Genomic DNA, 21,164 nt, shown 5'->3' with positions numbered 1-21,164 from the left:
TTAAATTGCTTTATTCCAAAGATTCCATAACTTATTTCGATAATTTTGACATAAAATTGGATCCCTAATCTGATTGAACTTCTTTTGGTAGTCCATATCTGGTAAAAGGAAAATTGGTTAACTCCTGTACAACTCTCTTAGATATAATGTCTCTTAATGGAATTGCCTCCACAGTGTACGTACATAGTGTCCATATATAATGTAGTCTATGGATACACTATGGATGTATCCATAGTGGATACATCCATTATGGTCCACAGATACGGATTTCCGCTTTTGGTTTTGGGCAGGGGCCACATGCAGTCAATTAGGACTCTAAAAGGTTCCTCAAATACTGGAATGGGTACTAAAGGGGCTGGTTTAATTACCTGAGGTTTCCCTATTATCTGACACATACAACAAAATTTGACTACATCCTTATGCAGTTCAGGCTAATAAAAATAATTTTGTATTTTTGCTTGCATTTTGCTGACTCCTAAATGGCCCCTACAGGAACCACATGTGCTATCACAAACCTCATAGAACATAGAACATAGAACGATACAGCGCAGTACAGGCCCTTCGGCCCTCGATGTTGCACCGACATGAAAAAAAAACTAAAGGCCATCTAACCTACACTATGCCCTTATCATCCATATGCTTATCCAATAAATTTTTAAATGCCCTCAATGTTGGCGAGTTCACTACTGTTGCAGGTAGGGCATTCCACGGCCTCACCACTCTTTGCGTAAAAAACCCACCTCTGACCTCTGTCCTATATCTATTACCCCTCAATTTAAGGCTATGTCCCCTCGTGCTAGCCACCTCCATCCGCGGGAGAAGGCTCTCGCTGTCCACCCTATCTAACCCTCTGATCATTTTGTATGCCTCTATTAAGTCACCTCTTAACCTTCTTCTCTCTAACGAAAACAACCTCAAGTCCATCAGCCTTTCCTCATAAGATTTTCCCTCCATACCAGGCAACATCCTGGTAAATCTCCTCTGCACCCGTTCCAAAGCTTCCACGTCCTTCCTATAATGAGGCGACCAGAACTGTACGCAATACTCCAAATGCGGCCGTACCAGAGTTTGGTACAGCTGCATCATGACCTCATGGCTCCGGAACTCAATCCCTCTACCAATAAAGGCCAACACACCATAGGCCTTCTTCACAACCCTATCAACCTGGGTGGCAACTTTCAGGGATCTATGTACATGGACACCGAGATCCCTCTGCTCATCCACACTACCAAGAATTTTACCATTAGCCAAATATTCCGCATTCCTGTTATTCTTTCCAAAGTGAATCACCTCACACTTCTCCACATTAAACTCCATTTGCCACCTCTCAGCCCAGCTCTGCAGCTTATCTATGTCCCTCTGTAACCTGCAACATCCTTCCGCACTGTCTACAACTCCACCGACTTTAGTGTCGTCTGCAAATTTACTCACCCATCCTTCTGCGCCCTCCTCTAGGTCATTTATAAAAATGACAAACAGCAACGGCCCCAGAACAGATCCTTGTGGTACGCCACTCGTAACTGAACTCCATTCTGAACATTTCCCATCAACTACCACTCTCTGTCTTCTTTCAACTAGCCAATTTCTGATCCACATCTCTAAATCACCCTCAATCCCCAGCCTCCGTATTTTCTGCAATAGCCGACCGTGGGGAACCTTATCAAACGCTTTACTGAAATCCATATACACCACATCAACTGCTCTACCCTCGTCTACCTGTTCAGTCACCTTCTCAAAGAACTCGATAAGGTTTGTGAGGCATGACCTACCCTTCACAAAACCATGCTGACTATCCCTAATCATATTATTCCTATCTAGATGATTATAAATCGTATCTTTTATAATCCTCTCCAAGACTTTACCCACCACAGACGTTAGGCTCACCGGCCTATAGTTACCGGGGTTATCTCTACTCCCCTTCTTGAACAAAGGGACCACATTTGCTATCCTCCAGTCCTCTGGCACTATTCCTGTAGCCAATGATGACCTAAAAATCAAAGCCAAAGGCTCAGCAATCTCTTCCCTGGCTTCCCAGAGAATCCTAGGATAAATCCCATCCGGCCCCGGGGACTTATCTATTTTCACCTTGTCCAGAATTGCCAACACTTCTTCCCTACGCACCTCAATGCCATCTATTCTAATAGCCTGGGTCTCAGCATTCTCCTCCACAATATTATCTTTTTCTTGAGTGAATACTGACGAAAAGTATTCATTTAGTATCTCGCTTATCTCCTCAGCCTCCACACACAACTTCCCACCACTGTCCTTGACTGGCCCTACTCTTACCCTAGTCATTCTTTTATTCCTGACATACCTATAGAAAGCTTTTGGGTTTTCCTTGATCCTACCTGCCAAAGACTTCTCATGTCCCCTCCTTGCTCGTCTCAGCTCTCTCTTTAGATCCTTCCTCGCTTCCTTGTAACTATCAAGCGCCCCAACTGAAACTTCACGCCTCATCTTCACATAGGCCTCCTTCTTCCTCTTAACAAGAGATTCCACTTCTTTGGTAAACCACGGTTCCCTCGCTCGACCCCTTCCTCCCTGCCTGACTGGTACGTACTTATCAAGAACATGCAATAGCTGTTCCTTGAACAAGCTCCACATATCCAGTGTGCCCAACCCTTGCAGCCTACTTCTCCAACCAACACATCCTAAGTCATGTCTAATGGCATCATAATTGCCCTTCCCCCAGCTATAACTCTTGCTCTGCGGGGTATACTTATCCCTTTCCATCACTAACGTAAAGGTCACCGAATTGTGGTCACTGTCTCCAAAGTGTTCACCTACCTCCAGATCTAACACCTGGCCTGGTTCATTACCCAAAACCAAATCCAAAGTGGCCTCACCTCTTGTTGGCCTGTCAACATATTGTGTCAGAAAACCCTCCTGCACACATTGTACAAAGAACGACCCATCCAATGTACTCGAACTATATCTTTTCCAGTCAATATTAGGAAAGTTAAAGTCTCCCATAACAACTACCCTGTTACTTTCGCTCTTTTCCAGAATCATCTTCGCCATCCTTTCCTCTACATCTCTAGAACTATTAGGTGGCCTATAGAAAACTCCCAACAGGGTGACCTCTCCTTTCCTGTTTCTAACCTCAGCCCATACTACCTCGGAAGAAGAGTCCCCATCTTGTATCCTTTCTACCACTGTAATACTGTCCTTGACTAGCAGCGCCACACCTCCCCCTCTTTTGCCCCCTTCTCTGACCTTACTAAAGCACCTAAACCCCGGAACCTGCAACAACCATTCCTGTCCCTGCTCTATCCATGTCTCTGAAATGGCCACAACATCGAACTCCCAGGTACCAACCCATGCTGCCAGTTCCCCTACCTTATTTCGTATACTCCTGGCATTGAAATAGACACACTTCAAACCACAGACCTGAACACTGCCGCCCTCCTGCGAAGTCAAAACTGTGCTCCTGACCTCTCTACTCTCAATCTCTCGCACCCCAAAACTACAATCCAGGTTCCCATGCCCATGCCTCTCTATAACACACGGCAATACCACTTGATGAACTTCTGCCCATTTCTCATCTGCTTGAATATGTAAAGATCTCCATTTTCTCATTAATACATTATTTCTAATGTATTAACAGTCTGATATACACTAAGGACTAAAGATATCTGCTTCATCCACCACTTCTCTTGTTCTTTATGAACCATCTAATCAAACATGGTTTCTGACAACTGAACCTCAGTCTCCCTATCAGCGCTCCTCAAGTTCTTTTCCTTCTGTCTCAACCTGTGGCTTTGTGATCTGGTTAGCACATGATCAGGAAAAGCTCCCGGATATACTTTTTGCAACATCTCAGTTGTTTGACTTTCCACTGGCTTCTCAACCACAGTAGGCTGTATTCCTCCCAGCGATCCAACTATATCAATACCGAGGATAAATTATACCCCTGAAAAAGATACTTTTTTCTATTATTCCTACTACTACTTCACCACTTTTCACTAGACTCTCTAACCATACCTTACATAGTGGCACACTGCTGCTCTCACCACTAATTCCACATATTACCACGTTTTCTGGCAATACTCCTTTCAAACTACATATATCCTCATCCTTCAATCTCTCACAATTAAAGACTGACTTGCTCCTGTATCCCTTAAGATCTTAATCTCCTTGCCTACTCCACCTTGTACAGACGAGTAAATCTTTACCTCACAATTAAAATAGTTAAAAGTTCTGGTACCTGCTTATCCACTGGCCTCTGAACAGACTATATACTCTGTTGCACCTCTTCCACTAGGACAATGGTTTTCCTCCCACTTTAATAAACCCCACTGGCTTATTCTGTTTTAGTGAGTCTGCCTTCCCAGTATAGAATAGATTCTGTCTCTTGTTAGAACCTCTTCAGACTCAGGCAGAATGTCTTCAAAAAGCTGCTTCCACTAGGTAGTTTCAGTCTCTTCCTTGTCTTCAGACAAGACTGCGCTGCTTTAAAATATTATAAGTCTTTTTTCCTTACACAACGGGGGTAAGAAAACTGTCTTTATCTGTGGTCTAAAAAACAAGGATTGCCAGATCAGACTTCACTTCCAAAAGCCTGCCCCTCTCCACAGCTTTCTCCAAAACTGTCTCTCTCCACAGCTTCTCAAAATGTGTCTCTACATTCTATGGCTCCACCCAGCAATGACCTCATCTCCCCAAGCAAAAAAAGGCTGCAAAGCCCTTTAACTCCTCGGGGACTTCCCCAGGCAAACCACCAGGCATTAGCCAATTGAAAAACACATTCCTTGATCAATTTCACATGCTGGCTGCTAAACCCAACCAGGCCCTGCAGAACAGAATTATTTTGGAATAATGCTAACCCAAGGCTTTTAACCCTTAAATTGCCCACTACATTCATAATCTAATTTTCTTAACATCTTTCAATTGTCACATCTGAGATTCAAGATTTTAATCAGCAAATGTGAAAAAGCACGTACTATTTTCTTACAACTCAGAAACTTACTTCCTGCTTGCTGCTTCCCACTGGTATCTCTACATCTCTCTCACTTCCCCTGACTCTCCCTCATCGCTTCCCTCTCCCTCGTTCTTACTGCTTCCCACTCCAGATCCCCTTCCTCCCAGTCTCCACGTCCTTTTGCTGAACCCCTCACTCCCTTCCTCTTGCTGTCCCTCTTGCCGACTTGCCCATTTTACCCCACTGTCTCCCACTTACCGACCCTCTTTCAACTCTCTCACTGCTTCCCTCTCCCTCCCGCTTGCTCCTTCCGTCTCTGGACCCCTCACTCTCCCTCCCACATGGCATTTCTCTCTGCTGACCCCTCCCTCTCACTGCTCTTTTCCTGACCCCCTTGTTGGCCTTTCCCTGAGCCCTTGTGAGGGGACTTGGGAGAGGGATGGTGAGTGGGAGGCAGCAAGGGGGGCCAGGAGAAGGACGAGGTAAGCAGTGGGAAACAAGAGACGTGATGAGCAAGAAAAGTGAGAGGTTGGGAGAGAGAAGCAATAAGCGAGAGGGAATGAGGGTGTCAATAGAAGTGCTGAACAAAGCAGTGAGAAGTGTTTAAATTAAAGACAACATGTGTACAGTTAGAACATGGTCCTAGGCACATATGCAGTAACCATGCGAAAACAAAAATGGAGGCAGGGCTATTCGGTTATAATAATAATCTTTATTGTGGACTTCCGGTTGCGGCTATGACTAGCTAAGTCGCACTTGGAAGCTCCTGCGACAAAGGTGTTTCGGGCCAACTGGAGGGCCCCAAGGTGCAGTAAAGACGAATCCCGGTGGGGGAAGGTCCCCTGAGGAGAACTAGACCGATTTTATGGTCTGGTACCCGGAGTGGAGCGGCAAGAAAACGGCAGCAGCTTCCCCAAAAAAAAGCGGGGGGAAGAAAATCAAAATGGCGGCCGGCGGCGCACCCGAGGAATGGAGAAATGGGCGGAGGAGCAGCAGGCCGCTCTCCTCCGTTTTTCACGGAGCTGAAAGTGGAGCTCTTAGAGTCCATGAACGCGACGACACCAGTTGGTGGGAGCCCCGGCGACCAAGAGGCGTCGATCAGAGAGCTGGCAGCAGGAGATGACCGCGAGGGAGGAGGAGGCCACAGTCATCGGGGCAAAGGTGGAGGTGCACGAGGCACTCCACATGAAGTGGCAGAGCCGCTTCGAGGAGCTGGGACACTCGGATGGGAGGAAAAATTTGAGGATCCTGGCCTGGAAGAAGGCCTGGAGGGTCGGATCTCCCGAGATATGTGTCGGAGATGTTGAGCTCCCTGATGGGGGAAGGGGCCGTCCGGCGCCCCTGGAACTGGAAGGGGCATACTCGGTCATGGCCAGAGGCCAGGGCAACGATCCCCGAGGCGGTGCTGTGCGGTTCCAGCGGCTAAGTGATCGAGAGAAGTCCTGAGGTGGGCAAAAAGGGAGAAAAGCAGCAAGTGGCAGAACCGACGGTAAGGGTGTACCAGGACTGGAGTGCGGAGGTGGCAAAGCGGCGGGCCCGGTTCAAAGGACAAAGGCGGTGCTACACGCGAAAAAGAATCAGATTTGGAATGCTGCAGCCGGCGCGCTTGTGGGTCACCTACAAGGATCAACATCATTATTTCGAGTCCCCAGAGGGAGGCCTGGACCTTTGTACAAGAGGAAAAGTTGGACATGAACTAAAACCTGGGAGCACCGGCGGTCGTAGCCGCCTGGGGACTCTTGATTGAGCAAGTGGCCCTTTTCTTTTTCAGGCCAGGTCGGAACTGGGTAACAGTTTCGTGGATTGTTTGGGGTGTTTTTTTTCTCGAATGTTGACTTTTCTGAATATCTTGAAGGTTTCGAGTTGTTGGGTGTTTCTGATATTTTGAACTGTTGAAATCTCTATTGTGGGTCGTTGGCTTCTTATGGGGTGTTTTCTTCCCGTTTCCAATCTTCCCTTAGTTATTGTACCCCTTTTACCCTTTTCCTTCGGGTGCTTGTTTTTTGTTCTTTCTTCTTTCTGGTTATGGTTATCGGTGGTTATTTATACTGTTTGATGGAGGGTGATGGTTGAGCACACTGTTAGTGATAGCTAGTTAATTATTTGTTATTTAAGTATGTAGTTAAGTATTTATGTATTTATTTGCCATTGGGTATTTATATCGCTGAGTTGGGAGACGGGATGGGGGGGAGTGGGCTGATTATGCGGGTCTTTCTCTTGGGGTTTTAAGGGGATCTTTCACGGGCGCAGATGGGGATGGGGGGGATGGGAAGAGGCGGGGCGGGTGTGGCCGGGAGAAAGCGCGGGCTTTTCTCTGTTTTTCCCGCGCGCGGGACGGAGGAGAGGGGAGGGGAGAAGAGTGGGGCGGGGCCAGTAATGGCGGCCTTTCCCGCGCTGGAGCGGGGGTCAGAGTGGAATGGCGGGGGGGGAGGCCCCTCCCCCCCACCTTGAACCGGGAGGAGTCGGAATGTGGCAGGAGCAGCCGGGTCAGCGGAGACCAGCTGACTCTCGGAGTACGATGTTGGGTACATCGCGGCTAGGAGGGGTCCTAGCCGGGGGGGGGGGGGGGGGGGGGGGGGGTTAGGGGGGGACACCGGGTTGCTGCTGGAAAGACCAGGGACGAGAAGGGGAGAGCTGGGGGGGGGGGGAGGGGGGCCATCGCTATGGGAAGCGGGTCAGAAAAGGAGGGATGACCCGGGGCGAGCAAGGGACAAGACATGGCTAATCGACAGGGAGTAGGGACGGGTCGCTCAGCGATCCGATTGATCACGTGGAACGTAAGGGGGCTGAATGGGCCGGTTAAAAGATCAAGGGTCTTCTCACACCTGAAGGACCTGAAGCTGATGTAGCAATGCTATGCAGGAGACTCATTTAGGGTAGCAGATCAGGTCCGCCTGAGAAGGGGGTGGGTGGGACAGGTGTTCCACTCATGCTTGGATATCAAGAACGGGGGGGGTGGCGATTTTGGTGGGAAAGAGGGTGTCGTTTGTGGCGCAGAGGTGGTGGCAGATAAGGGGGCAGTATGTGATGGTGGGAGGGGTAGGTTGCAGGGAGAGAATGTGGTACTGGTAAATGTGTATGCCCCGAACTGGGACGACGCGGGTTTTATGAGGCGCCTGCTGGGCCTCATCCCGGGACTGGAGGCAGGGGGCCTGATCATGGAAGGGGACTTTAATACGGTGTTAGACCCTGGGCTGGATAGATCGGGTTCCAGGACGAATAGGAGGCCGGCAGCGGCAGAGGTGTTAAGGGGGTTCATGGAGCAGATGGGAGGGGTAGACCCATGGAGAGTTGGTAGGCCTAGGGCGAGGGAGTATTCTTTTTTCTCCCACGTCCACAGAGTGTACTCTAGGATAGATTTTTTCGTATTGAACAGGGGGCTGATACCGAGAGTGCAGGACACGGAGTACTCGGCCATTGCGATATCGGACCATGCACCACATTGGGTGGACGTGGAAATGGGGGAGGCGCGGGATCAACGCCCGTTGTGGCGCCTGGATGTAGGGCTGTTGGCGGACGAAGGGGTGTGCAGAAGGGTGAGAACGGGCATTGAGAACTATCTGGGTACGAATGACACAGGTGAGGTGCAGGGTGGGGACGGTCTGGGAGGCCTTGAAAGCAGTGATTAGAGGGGAGCTGATCTCCATAAGGGCACACAGAGAGAGGAAGGAGAGGCAGGAAAGGGAGAGGCTGGTGGGGGAGCTCCTAGAAGTAGATAGGAAATATGCGGCGGCACCAGAGGAGGGGCTATTAAGGGAGCGGCGTAGCTTTCAGGCCAGGTTCGACCTACTGACCACTAGGAAGGCGGAAACGCAGTGGAGAAGGGCGCAGGGTGCGGCGTATGAGTACGGGGAAAAGGCGAGCAGGATGCTGGCACACCAGCTTCGTAAGCGAGATGCAGCCAGGGGAGATTGGGGGAGTGAGAGAGAGGGGTGGGGACGTAGTGCAGAAGGGGCAAGAGGTGAATAGGGTCTTTAGGGACTTCTATAGGGAATTGTATAGGTCTGAACCGCCGAAGAGGAGAGGGGGAATGAAGAACTTTCTCGACAAATTGAGGTTCCCAAAGGTACAGGAGGAGCTGGTAGAAGGGTTGGGGGCGCCGATAGAGCTGCAGGAGCTAATTAAAGGGATAGGCCAGATGCAGGCGGGGAAGGCGCCGGGGCCGGATGGGTTCCCGGTGGAGTTTTACAGGAAATTTGTGGACTTGGTGGGCCCAGTGCTGGTGAGAGCCTTTAATGAGGCGCGCGAGGGGGGGGGGGTTCTTCCCCCAACAATGTCGCAGGCCCTGATCTCCTTGATTTTGAAGCGGGACAAGGACCCTGTCCAGTGCGGGTCCTACAGGCCCATCTCCCTCCTAAATGTTGACGCCAAGCTGTTAGCAAAGGTCCTGGCAACCAGGATAGAGGACTGTGTGCCAGGGGTAATCCATGAAGACCAGACGGGGTTCGTGAAGGGACGCCAACTTAACACAAATGTCCGGAGATTGTTAAACGTGATCATGATGCCAGCAGTGGAGGGGGAGGCGGAGATAGTGGTAGCGCTGGACGCGGAGAAGGCATTTTGACAGGGTTGGAGTTGGGAATACTTGTGGGAGACGTTGGAAAGGTTTGGGTTGGGGAGGGATTTATCAAGTGGGTAAAACTGCTCTATTCAGCTCCGATGGCGAGTGTGGTAACAAACGGGAGGAGGTCAGAATATTTTGGGCTCCATCGAGGTACTAGGCAGGGATGTCCCCTATCCCCTTACTCTTGCATTAGCGATTGAGCCGTTGGCGATGGCACTGAGGGGTTCAGGGGGGTGGAGAGGACTGACAAGGGGAGGGGAGGAACATCGGGTCTCGCTCTATGCGGATGATTTGTTGTTGTATGTGGCAGACCCGGAGGGGGTAAATGCCGGAGGTAATGGGATACTAGCGGAGTTCGGGGACTTTTCGGGGTATAAATTAAAATCTGGGGAAACGTGAGGTCTTTGTAATACACCCGGAGACCAGGGGGAGGGAATTGGGAGGCTCCCCTTCAAAAGAGCAGTTAAAAGTTTAGGTACTTGGGGGTGCAGGTGGCAAAGAACTGGGGGACCCTCCACAAGTTGAACTTTTCTAGACTGGTGGAACAGATGGAGGAGGAGTTTAAGAGGTGGGACATGGTGCCGCTGTCGCTGGCAGGGAGGGGCAGTCAGTTAAAATGACGGTCCTCCGAGGTTCTTGTTTTGTTCCAGTGTCTGCCCATCTTCCTCCCCAGGGCCTTTTTCAAGAAGGTAACGAGTAGTATCATGGGGTATGTGTGGGCACATGGCACCCCTAGAGTTAGAAGGGTCTTTTTGGAGCGGAGTAGGGATAGTGGAGGGCTGGCGTACCCAACCTTTCAGGATATTACTGGGGGGCAAATACATCGATGGTACGAAAGTGGATGATGGAAGGGGAGGGGGCAGCCTGGAAGCGCATGGAGAGGGCGTCCTGCGGCAACATAAGCTTAGGGGCACTGGTAACGCACTATGGCCGCTCCCTCCCACGAGGTATACCACGAGCCCGGTGGTGGCGGCCACCCTCAAGATCTGGGGGCAGTGGAGGCGACACAGGGGGAAGTGGGAGGTCTGATAGGGGCACCATTAAGAGGGAACCACAGATTTGCACCGGGAAATACAGGAGGGGGATTCCAGAGCTGGCAGAGGGTGGGTATTAGACAACTGAGGTGACTTGTTATAGAGGGGAGGTTTGCGAGCTTGGGAGAGCTGGAGGAGAAAATTTGGGCTCCCCCGGGGACACCGTTCAGGTACCTCCAAGTGAAGGCATTTGCAGACGACAGGTAGAGGGGTTCCCCGCGCTTCCCGACAGGGGGGCGAGTGATAGGGTGCTATCAGGGGTCTGGGTCGGGGAGGGGAAGATCTCGGACATCTATAAGATTATGCAGGAGGTGGAGGATCGGTACCAGTAGTTGAGCTGAAAGATAAGTGGGAGTTAGAGCTGGGGGAACAGATAGAGGACGGGACATGGCGGACGCCTGGAGAGGGTCAACTCGTCGTCGTCATGTGCGAGACTAAGTCTCATTCAATTTAAGGTACTGCATAGAGCCCACATGACGGGGACAAGGATGAGTCGGTTTTTCGGGGGTGAAGACAGGTGTATTAGATGTTCGGGAAGCCCTGCGAATCATGCACATATGTTTTGGGCATGTTCGGCACTGGAGGAGTTCTGGAAGGGGGTGGCAGGGACGGTGTCGAGAATGGTGGGGTCCAGGGTCAAGCCAGGATGGGGACTTGCGATCTTCGGGGTTGGGGTGGAGCCGGGGGTACAGGAGGCGAGGGAGGCTGGAATATTAGCCTTTGCGTCCTTGGTGGCTCGGAGGAGGATCTTGATTCAGTGGAGGGACGAAAGGCCTCCAAGTGTTAACACCTGGTTAAACGACATGGCAAACTTCATCCAATTGGAAAGGATCAAATTCGCCCTGAGAGGGTCGGTGCAGGGGTTTCTCAGGCGATGGCAACCCTTCCTGGACCTCTTAGATCAAAGATAGAAACTGAGGTCTTGACAGCAGCAACCCGGGAGGAGAGGGTGAGGGCGGGAGGGAGAGGGGGGGGAGGTTCGGGGGGGAAGGGAGGGGGGGGGGGGGAGGGGGACAACAACGAAGGAAGTACGGTAGCGGTGGTGCAAGGGCAAGGCCTGCCCGAGGACACTGCCAGAAATGAATAAGTTGGTCGACTGTCGGTCGCCGGCTGGGGGGTGGGTGGGTGGGTGGGGGGGGGGAGAGACGCGCGAGTAGTGGGGTGCGGGGGGACTTTTGTTAAGTAGGGGGTTTGACTTTGTTTTGATATAATTAAATTTAAATGTAGGGGGGGTTAAAATGTTTGTATTTGAAAAATTTCTTCAATAAAAATTATTTAAAAAACAAAAATAATCTTTATTGTCGTAAGTGGGCTTACATTAACACTGCAATGACGTTACAGTGAAAAGCCCCTAGTTGCCACATTCAAGCGCCTGTTTGGGTACACAGAGAGAAAGAATTCAGAATGTCCAATTCACCTAACAGCACGTCTTTCGGGACATGTGGGAGGAAACCGGAGCATTCGGAGAAAAACGCACGCAGACACAGGGAGAATGTGCAGACTCCGCGCAGACAGTGGACCCAAGCCGGGAGTGAATATACAACCCATGCTAAAATAAAAATAGGCTATTAGAATGCATCTTAAATGGGGGGATATCTGTATATGGTCCTTATTCATCCTATAAAATTGCACCACCTCACACTTACGTATATTGAAGTTAATTTTCTAATTATGTATCCATTTCTGTAAGTTTATTGGTGTTTTCATGCATTTTGCTGCAGCTTACTACACTGCTCAATCTGTTATTGCAAATTTTGAAATTCTACTTCCAATCCCCAATTGGTGAGCAATAGTGGTCCCAGGTTAGGTGACACAGACATCATGGCCGGGATTCTCCCCTACCCGGCGGGGGGTCCCGGCGTAGTGGAGTGGCGCCAACCACTCCGCCGTCGGGCCTCCCCAAAGGTGTGAATTCTCCACACCTTTGGGGGCTGGGCCCGCGCCAGAGTGGTTGGCGCCACGCCAACTGGCACCAAAACCGGCGCCCAACGGGCCTTGACGCCCGCCGGCCCGGCGTCGGGGCTGGCCGAAAGGCCTTCGACGGTTCACGCATGCGCGGTGCGTCAGCTGCCGCTGACGTCACCACCGGTGCATGCGCGGTAGGGGGGTTCTCTTACGCCTCCGCCATGGTGGAAGCCGTAGCGGCGGCAGAAGAAAAAGAGTGCCCCCACGGCAATGGACCGCCCGGCGATCGGTGGGCCCCGATTGTGGGCCTGGCCAAGTGGGGGCACCCCCCCGGGGTCCGATCGCCCCGCGCCCCCCTCAGGACCCCAGGGGCCGTTCGCGCCACCAGTCACGCCGCCACCAGAGGTGGTTGAAACCATGGCGGTGGGATTGGCCTCTCAGTGGCGGGACTTCAGCCCATCGCGGGCGAAGAATCGCCGCAGGAGGCTCGCCGATTGGCGCGGCAGGATTCCCGCCGCCGCCAATTCCTGGGTGGCGGAGAATTCCGGCCACGGCGGGGGCGGGATTTTCACCGGCCCCGGGTGATTCTCCGACCAAGGCAAAGAAACATTTCTTCGAATCTCTAGCACTAAATCCTGTCTTTTCCATGGATCCTCACTACTATTCATTTGAAGGTAGAAATTCCTCATCTATCGTAGAATAGCTTCTTTCTACTTGTATTCAGATGTCCTTGGGAAACACTCTTAGTATTAATTTGTTTTGCTTTAAATTGTCATTATAATTAATGAAATGGGCACAGATAAAGAATATGCTATAATAGTGAACAAAACTTACAACTGTATCATTTGATAACCACATTTGCACTAAAGAGGGCAGTAACATTTTAGAAAAATATTTATGTATGGCACTGCAAAAATCTAGCCATTGAGCTTACCCTCATTTTCTAAATTCCGTCTCTTTTCAGCCTCTTGTTCCACTTTCCTTGGTATTCATTGATTTGTGCTGCAGCATAACTTTTTCCTTTTCAAGCTGAGACACATTAACCTCTAAACTTTTTCGTGAATTGCCCTATAGATAAAGCCAAAATTTCAGATGAGAAACATCTTTGGTTTTAAAAAAAACAGATTAATTAATCTGACTACATTGAAAATATCATATTCAATAAGTTTGCCACGATATTTTTCTGAAAGCAAGTATGACTAAATCAAAAAGCCCACAGTGCTTCACAAGCCAGTTTCTAATGATACTGATGATTCAAGATAGATTTTCGAATTTGTTTTTACATTAAACAAAATTCAGATAAACTATAATGCATGTGAATTTAAAAGTAATCACATTGTGGGAGACTACTTTGTAACATGAATAGTACTCAAATTTTGTTGCTTAAAGCAAACAAATACAAACTACAGCAAATATTTCCAAAAATTCAGTATTGTTACATTTTACATGCTACAACTTTAAATGAAGAGTAAATGCATGCTCCAGATTTATTGTGCGAGATAGTAGAAAAGTTCTGAGAAACTCAAATACATCACATTTTAAAACATGCAATTTTCTAAGAGAACTATTTTAAAGTGTTGTCAATTGGAAAGGCTGGAAAGTCATGTAAACATGATGGTGATATTTGTGTAAGAAATAGACCAAAAAATAAACAAAAATGAATATAAAGCAAATTACCTCGTCATCCAGCTCCTTTGTCATTTTCTCCAACTTGCTGTTTGCTGACCTAGAAACAAAACCATTGAACACTGTCATCAGAAAACCAAACAGAAAACATAGAGTTTGCCGAGGTCCTTGCCTCTTATCCTTTACAAGAACATACTCATCAACACTGCAGTTTCAAATATGACATACATCTATGTTATCTTTGTGTTGCATCATTTTGTGTTGCACAGGGACGGCATGCAGCGCAGAGCTTAGCACTGGGACTGCGGTGCTGAGGACCCGTGGTCAAATCCCGGCCCTGGGTCACTGTCCATATGGAGTTTGCCCATTCTCCCCGTGTCTGCATGGGTTTCACCCCCACAACCCAAAAATGTGGAGGTTAGATGGTTTGGCCACGCTAAATTGTCCCTTAATTGGAAACTCTAAATTTAGGAAAAACAATTTTTTGTTGCACGCCACCAACAGAATTACTGAAAGAAGGCTCCAAAAAATTAAAAATGGACAGTTTGAGATAGCGCCTTACCTGGATTTGTGTTCCCATTCATCCTTTAATTTTACTGCAATATGTAATTTCTCCTCAAGTTCATGAATTGTCTTTTTCAAATTTTCAACCTGAAAAGCAGGATAGCTAAGGTGAAGTACTTATTGATGAAACTATTTTCTTCAAAATTTCTAAGATTGAATGTCAAACAAGAACATACTCATCAATACTGCAGTTTCAAACAAAGAAAACAAACACGTGGCATCACTGGACATGTTTAAATTAATTGCAAGTCCCACAGTTGAGGGAGGCTGGGGGGTGCGGGGAGAAGAGAGGGAAAATTAGGAAAGATGTTCCCGATGTTCTGGCTAAGATTTATCCGTCAATCAACATCACAAAATCAGATTATCACAGTGCTGTTTGAGAGAGTTTGCTGTGTGCAAGTTGCAAGTGAACTGGCACGTTCCCTACATTACAGCCATTACGACAGTGCCTACACTTTATAACTACTCAATTGGCTGTAAAGTGCTTTGAGATGTCCCATGGAAAGCACTATATCAATGCTAGTCTTTCTTTTCTTGTTTTACCTCTTCGCACAATTTATAAAGCTCTTCTTTTTGAAAAAAACAATTTATTTGCTCTCGTAGAAATAATCTCCGGTCCTTTCTCATAGTAACAGCTTCTTATCATTCGGCAGTATACCTGGACTCTATGTTCTCTGTTTCTTTAAATGTTTTTTGAAATAATTGAACGAATCCATCATAATACTTAACTCTTGTAATCTAACCATTACTTATAAACCCTAATTATATGGTGTTATCAATTGGTACTTGAAGGGAACCATGCATTTGAAACCTGTCGGTCCCCTCACACTTTAATGTCTTTCTTAAGCTTTTCCTACAAAAATGCACATTTCCCATTTTTCCACATTTAATTACATCTGCCACCAGTCTGGCAATTTCAATAACCTGTTATGCGATCTTTAACCCTCTAACAGTCCTGATTGCTGTTTGCCAAACCCCTTATTGTTGCACCATCAACAAACTTTGATGTGCTCCGTGTCCAAAACAAAATTATTTATCAACACAAAAGCGGATCCAGAACCAGCTTCGGAGTACACACTGTCAATGTATTCCAATCTCAGCATCACTTAGATTAACTCTCAGTACCCAGTCATCAAACAGCTTTCCATACATTTGTCCTCCAGAACTAGATTTACCCCTTCATTCATAAGCAGTTCTATCCCTTATAATGATTTTATTCTTACAATGGCCCTCAATATTTAGTTTTTCATTATCTGTTAGCCTTTGTCCATCTAATCTCTATTTTCACATCCTCAGTACACATTCTACATTTTAATTATTTTTACCATAAACCATTCCTTTTAAACACCATAAGCCTTTATCACAACACTCTACTTTGGTTTTGAAAAGTTTGTCAAGCCACCAGAAAGAAAATCCTGAAATCAGCATTGGAGAAAATTCTGTTTCTTCTTCCATTCCTTTCGCTCCTCTCCGAAAATACAATTATTTATTTGAGATGAAATGGTTTGAGACAGAAGCTCATATTTTAATAACAATCCATTTACAAAAAATAAGTATTGCAGACAGCAATGCCATTTAGTATGACTACATGAACAATCATGTTTTTTACAGTAAGAAGTCTTACAACACCAGGTTAAAGTGCAACATGTTTGTTTCAAACACTAGCTTTCGGAGCGCTGCTCCTTCCTCATTCACCTGAGGAAGGAGCAGTGCTCCAACAGCTAGTGACTCGAAACAAACCTGTTGGACTTTAACCTGGTGTTGTAAGACTTCTTACTGTGCTCACCATAGACCAACTCCGGCATCTCCACATCATGTTTTTCATAAACGCACTATTCAAATATTATAATCTGAAAGCAATAACAAAATTCTTACTTGACTATTGTCTATAGTACAACTGGCTCGCCTAGAGGTACGAGGTGAGTTCCTATAAAGGGAATTAAAATACAGAAGAATTTTTGAAAGCGTTTCAAACCTATTTGAATAAAATATTAGGTTAATACAGTAAAGACTGTAAATCAAAACAAACTTGACCAGCTTCATTCAGACAAACTGCAGTTTATAACAACTTTAATGATACACTGGGAAGGTACAAGTTCACCTCATCACATTTAGTTCTATCTATTCTATCATAATACCAAATGAGAGAATACATTCATGCTTGATACAAATCTGGAAAGGCCAGAATATAAAAAGCAAGAAAGCGTGGGATATTTAAGTTGCCATCTAACTTAAAGATTAATACATAACTTGTGTTTATAACAATTCACCATGGAAACCATCCTAAGTTGCTGAGCAGAGTAAAATAATTGGAGGTTGTGATCTAAATCTTGGTTTAAGAGTTGGATTATGAGCAAGTTTTTAAAAGGAAGGAGTGAGAGAAAGAAATCTAAGGAGGGATTTGCGTAGACCCTTATTACATGCTTTTTCAGAAACCATTTGGCCTGCTTGCCTCACGGGAGCACTTCATAGCTCTCTTTATTAGACCATATAGAATATAGAACATAGAATATAGAACAGTACAGCACAGAACAGGCCCTTCGGCCCTCAATGTTGTGCCAAGCCATGATCACCCTACTCAAACTCACGTATCCACCCTATACCCGCAACCCAACAACCTGGGACCCTGGAGCTGTGAAGCATGTATGCTAACCACCATGCTACCCTGCTGCCCCATTGCAGGAAAACTTAAACAGGTTCAATGCAGTCCAATTTCAGGAGAGAGTCCTGAGACAGATGCTAGGCCTCTCTAACATATGTAAAACAGACCAAAGCCTGTTTTAGGCAGCTGCCAGAAACCCCTGAAAAACTGCCTGACCTAACATGGAACCAGATATATTTCAAGTGTCTTTGGAGCACACAAGATAACACTGCATAATTGTTGTTTTTTTACCTCAGTTTTCCACCTGGAAAATAATCACAATGTGGATGAATTTCTTCGCTATACTGAGAGAGTTGTAGTACATGAGGCTACAACAGTGGAGGCTTTTGCCATTCCTGACTGAACAAAGTAAGTGGGGAGTGCAGGAAACACCAGAGTCAGCAGCAAAGACGACAAAGTAAGGGATTTGAGTCTAGGGAAAGTTGTGAAGAAGGATGGGTGATGCTATGAAAGTGCTGGTAGTTGAAAATAGGTCACTTGGCTGGACAGCTAGTTCGTGATCAGAGCAAGGCCAGCAACGTGGGTTCATTTCCCATGCCAGCTGAGGTTATTCATGAAAGCATTTCCCCTCGTCTGAGGTGTGGTGATCCTCAGTTAAATTCCCACCAATCAGCTCTCTCCCTCAAAGGGGAAAGCAGCCTATGGTCATCGGGACTATGGCGACTTTACCTTTACTTAGTTGAGAATAGGCAAACAACGAGGCAATATGCATGAATGAGGATGGAATGTTGGTTCAAGGAAACAAAAGTGGAATGAAATTGGAAGTGTCTGACTTCAGGATACTTCTAGAGAAATAAAATCAACCAATTATAAAAGTATGCATAAAATGTGTTAGCAGGCCTAAAGATGAGGTATGGGGAAACGGCAATGGCATAAATATGCAGTTGGGGTTTAAACTCAGAGTCAAACAGAACACTGCAGTGTACTGTGTGGTTGAATGTGAGTGGATCTTTGGGGGTGGGGAGAAGAGTAAACTGAAGTTAATGATAAAGGAGCTGTGAACACAAGGGTAAAAGGAGAAATCATTGATAGGGATATCTTGTTGGGGGTATAACCATGCAAAACAGTCACAGAGTTGGATATGGAGGGGAACTCAAAGAAGACAGTGAAATCATCATGTTGGCAGGATAATGAGTTGTGTTACCACTGATAATATAATTCATGACTTTTTGACCAAGGTGGTCTTGATGTAATGAACAAGAAACTGTATTAAAAGAAGAGTAGAATCATAGAAATCATTAAAAATTTATAACACAGAAATAAGCCATTTGGCCCATCCTGTCTTTGCCAGTCAACAAAAGGTTAACCAGTGTAATCAAATATGCAAGTCATGTTTCTTCAAATAGACACCCAAGTGCTTTTTAAACGAGATGAGAGTTTCTGTCTCTACCACCGTTTCATGCAGCGAGTTCCAGGTTCTTAATGCTGTCGAGAATAATTTTTTTTCGTCATCTCCCTTCTAATCCCTCTGCTAATTATTGCTGAGAAAAGAGATGCTGTCAAAGCTTCTCATCTTGCACTTATCAGGACAGATGCAAGAATGCCAAATCTGAAAGGAAGCAACAACTTCTCCTACATGAGAAAAGGCTGCATGGTGGTTGGCAAGTCAACCGACCGGTCAAGGCATTGCCATGGAGAATGCACAGAAAACTACTCTCCAACGCTCAATGGAGCTCAACACTCCATTTGTCTAATTCAAAAAAGGCGCAATGCCTGGATATGTTCCTTTCACCCGCACAGGACATGTCCTTGTGCTTGAATATGTGTTGTTTCTAGCAAGTGCAAGTCAGCATATTGTTAGCTCGACTGATAAACTTAAATTGGTTGCTAGTTCGGGATTGTTCAGCGGTGCTATCCAATCATGGAATCACATCTAACAGCAGACATTAATACTGTGTTTTTCAAGCAGAGGCTGGCTGAGTAAATTAAGTATGGAGCCTATGCAGATAACCAAGGGAACAAGCTGTCTGATACAATCTGCCAGTCGTTGGGACATAATGACGATGTACCTGGTATTGCACCAGCACTGAAATTAATGTATCACATTACTCCTTTGTGTGATAGGCAGGACCTCTTTTTGGTTTGACAGCAGTATCCTGTTAATGGAAATACCACTTGCATTGCTACTGCATAGTGGCAGTATGAAAAGGCTAGCTTCATCGGTTGCTTGATTTTTGAGATAACTTACCTTTCAAGGGTGAATGGAGGTAGATTGGGGACATTTTAGGTCTGAAAGAAGTGCATTAGGCCCATTCGCGAGTATGCACAATACACAGCAGGCAATGATCTGACTGCGGTAACCTTTAATCAAGTTCTATACTACCAAGTGACTATTTCTACCAATTACTTAAAATCCATGCCTGCTGGTTTTTTACCCCTCTGACAATAAATACATTGTCCCCATTTTTTCTATCTAGGGCCCTCATAATTTCATGGTTTGAGAAAGGTGAAGTCCATCTGTGTTCTGAGAATTTAGCGAGCTAATGGAGGCTAGAAATGAGCCAGCTGCTAAAGACATGATGAACTAGGAACTTTTTTTTTTTTTAAAAGGGGGCGATGATTTCAGATTTGCAAGGCAAGGGAATGATGTCTGAGCAAAAGTATAAGTAACAGGGTTGGTGAATATGGGGATGGGAAACATCTTTAAGTGGTCAGGTGGGAGTACTTCAAAGTTGAGTTGCATGAACTAGACGAGGTTGAAATGGACTGGCAAAGCAGCGATGACGAATTAGCAATACATTGCAGCTAGGGTGAATTAGGACAGGAGGGATGGTCAGGGACAGGAATAAACCCAGACAGATTGTCTTCATCTTCAATTTAAAGACATTCACAAGCTTTCAGCATTTGATTTCAGAAATGAGGGTGTAAGTTGTGGAACAAAAGGATTTGAGGAAATCATTTTTTAATAAAGATCTCCAAATTGGCCATATCCTCTAGTATGATCCGAGGGGATTAGGAAGGTGCGGCCGAGAGCAAGGTCTGGGAATACTTGAAGTACTTGACTTAGGTCAGCAGTAAATAAGCACTCATGTCATGGGACTTTTGGAAATCAAGATGGGAATTGTATGTGTGGATAAGTGGAGATGACTGGCGGTGAGGCTAGGGCGCAAATGTAAGAGAACAGCATGTTAACAGTGGTAATGTCATGATAGATGCAACTAAGAATACAAGATCATAGGAACTAGGAGCAGGAGTCGGCAATTCAGCCCCTCGAGCCCGCTCCGTTGTTCAATACGATCATGGCTTTCGGCCTCAATTTCACTTTCCTACCCTTCAACCTATTAGTAATTAAAAATGTGTCTATCACCTCCTTAAATTTACTCAATGTCCTGGCATCCATTGCACACTGGGGTAATGAAGTCCACAGATTCACAGCCCTTTGAGAGAAGCAATTTCTTCTAATTTCTGTTTTAAATCTGCTACCCCTTAACCTAAAACTATGACCTCCTGTTCTAGATTGCCCCACTAAAGGAAGCATCCACTCTATGTCTACTTTGTCAATTCCTTTTATAATCTTATATACTTCAATTCAATCTTCTCTCATTCTTCTAAACTTGAGAGAGTATGGGTCTAAACTGCTCAATCTTTCTTCATAAGATAAACCCCTCATCTCTGGAATCAATCTTGCCAACCTCCTCTGAACTGCATCTAATTCCTCCTCAAATAAGGGGACCAAATCTGTACACAGTATTCCAGTTGCGGTCTCATCAATGCCTTGAATAGTTGCAGCATTACTTCTCGACTTTTATACTCTATTCCTTTAGCTATAAAGGCCAAAATTTCATTTGCCTTTCTCATTACCTGACATACCTGCATATTAGATTTCTACAATTAATGCACAAGGAACCCTCTGCTCTGAAGCACTCTGAAATTTCGCCCCATTTAGAT

General features: G+C 46.4%; 1 protein-coding gene across 1 annotated transcript in view; it reads right to left on the bottom strand.

The window, feature by feature from the left end:
• Nucleotides 1-21,164, bottom strand: part of LOC119972470 (rho-associated protein kinase 1-like) — a 286,367-nt gene that overhangs the window by 106,526 nt on the left and 158,677 nt on the right. Inside the window, 5 exon segments of the mRNA XM_038809214.1 lie at nucleotides 13,359-13,411; nucleotides 13,413-13,492; nucleotides 14,102-14,150; nucleotides 14,613-14,701; nucleotides 16,490-16,541. Coding sequence (XP_038665142.1) covers nucleotides 13,359-13,411; nucleotides 13,413-13,492; nucleotides 14,102-14,150; nucleotides 14,613-14,701; nucleotides 16,490-16,541 — 323 coding nt within the window.

Source organism: Scyliorhinus canicula, chromosome 10 (assembly GCF_902713615.1).
Source record: "Scyliorhinus canicula chromosome 10, sScyCan1.1, whole genome shotgun sequence".
Taxonomy (NCBI): Eukaryota; Metazoa; Chordata; class Chondrichthyes; order Carcharhiniformes; family Scyliorhinidae; genus Scyliorhinus; species Scyliorhinus canicula.
The sequence above is the reverse complement of the archived record's forward strand: the minus strand, read 5'-3'. Positions and strand labels throughout refer to the sequence as shown.